Consider the following 2,172-nt stretch of genomic DNA (forward strand, 5'->3'; position numbering starts at 1 on the left):
ATGGGGATTCGTATAATGGGAAGGATTCGTGTGTACAAATTCTTGTTGGTACTAGTTGCGGTACGAGGGGAGACGTGGGGGGTTATTTCTATAGTTTTCTGCCCCATTGGCGTTTGAGTTTGTTCTACCGAACAAACGGTTTGTAAAATTGGGGGTTGCTTGCGTAAAGTTATTTCTAGTATGGCAGTCCCTGGCAATATGTCCTTGTTTATTACATGAATAGCATATAATTGGAGGGTTCTGTACGTAGTTTGTTGCATTTATGGGTACGTACCAGTCTTTGTCTCGTAGGGGGTGGAGATCGATTTTGGTTTGGTTTGGGTGAGTTTTTTCTTGGAAAAGAATTGGGGGAAATTCCTCGTGATCGTCCCGGAGTTGAATTTTCTACGTTATTTATTCTTGACTTATTGTGGTTCGCCACAATTGAGTCAATTTCTATCATTCTCTCTACTTCCTGAACTGCTAGTTCTAACGTTTGAATATTTTTTGATATCAACATTCTGTACAGTTTGGGGCTTAATCCTTGCATGAAAGCATTTAAGTACGATTTTATCGTATAAAGGGACCAAACTCTTTTCCGTACTTGGCTTCAATAGATACCATTACCTTGTGTAGGTATTCTCTAACATTTTGTGTTTCGTCGAAACAAACCGTACCATGCTTCAGTTTGTGTGTTGAACTGGTTTCAACGAATCTTTCTCGGAACGCTTTTAGTAATTTTTCAATTGAGTCTATTGGAAGATTGTTATCTTCCCCTATCGTATTGTTCAATTTGTTTCAGGAATGTTAATGCCTGTCCCTTAAGTCTCATTAACAACATGCCTACTAATGATTTTAAGTCCGTTTGAGTTACTTCTACAAATTGGTTTAATTGGATAATAAATTCCTCCACATCTGAGTCTCCGTTATATGGGGGTAGTGATTTTGATATTTCCACTGTTTTGGCAATAAGTTTTTGCTTTAATAATTGTGCGTTTTGATCTAACGACATATTGTTTTTTTGTTTTTTTTGATGGGTTAAAATTTGGTACTGGTTTTTAATTGTTTGATATTATTTTTAAAATTGATATTTTTTAATTACATGCACTTTCTTTTGATACTATTTTTGGAGGATTTAGGCCTAAAAAAAAATTTTGCACTTTAAAATATGTAAAAAATATTACACTTCAAAGCATGCAAAGAGAAAAAGGAAAAAAATTTTTCCTTGTCGTTAATTTTTATCAACGTTTTTTTTTTCAATGTTGTCCTTGTGTTTTTGGTACTTTAAAACGACCGCGCCCCGTCGAATGGGGGGTTTCTTTTGAAAATGGTCGATAGCCGAGTTTGGTTAGTTAAAGCTAATTCTATTGAGGGGGTTTTCAAGATGACTAATTCTTATATCTTTTTTTGAGGATTTCCGATTAATTTATCCAATGGGAAATTTATTTAAGCTCTTGGTTAGCGGTCCGCGGGTGGCTTACCTGAGTGGAGGCTGAACTTCTAGAGTGGGGAGCTTAATCCAGGAGTACATGCAGGGAGCTTATATTAACGGCCATACTAACTCGAAATCAGGTTGATGAGTTTCAGTTTCCCTTAGGAGCGAGTGGAGCCACAAGGACTGTCGAGCTTGAGAAATATTAACACAAGAGAGTAAAATAAAATAATGATGCATTTATTGTTACTTACATAATAGTCGCAGAGTTCTTCGTTATATCAACAAATTAACAACACAGGAAATGATTCAAAGTTTGTACACTTCAAAAGTTTATTACAACGCAATCATGGTGTAAGACTCAAACTGAACTCAAACTAAGGCTCGTGGTAGACTGAAAATAGACTCAAAATAGACTGTAAAAGACTGGCGCAAAATTGTTAAGTCCTAACTATCTATCCTCTGCAACTATGCCGGAGGTCACGTTTAGGCGTTGCTAAAAGTATATTTTTTCAGTCCTTATTGGCTGCACTATTTGTCCTACCTTACTATTGGACTGGCTTGCACCAATGAGCTACTTGGGTTTAATTAAAGTTTATGACTTTCAAGATGTCACTCTGGAATTTTTCTAGCAACTAAAAATTCTACACTGCAATATTTTGCCAACAGGTGTCGCTTAATTTATGACTTTTAAGATATCACTTTGGGATTTTTTCGAACGATCAAAGTTTTATATTGTAACATTTTCCCAGCAGGGTGTC

At 36.0% G+C, this 2,172-nt stretch overlaps 1 protein-coding gene across 1 annotated transcript in view; it reads left to right on the top strand.

The window, feature by feature from the left end:
• The window catches only part of zip (myosin heavy chain 10), a 230,892-nt gene continuing 228,720 nt past the window's right edge, over positions 1–2,172 (top strand). Inside the window, exon 1 of the mRNA XM_089106054.1 lies at positions 1–60. Coding sequence (XP_088962180.1) covers positions 1–60 — 60 coding nt within the window. The remainder of the gene's footprint in view (positions 61–2,172) is intronic.

The sequence above is a fragment of the Artemia sp. Qi Xiang Cuo genome, chromosome 20 (assembly GCF_049724085.1).
Source record: "Artemia sp. Qi Xiang Cuo chromosome 20, ASM4972408v1, whole genome shotgun sequence".
NCBI lineage: Eukaryota > Metazoa > Arthropoda > Branchiopoda > Anostraca > Artemiidae > Artemia > Artemia sp. Qi Xiang Cuo.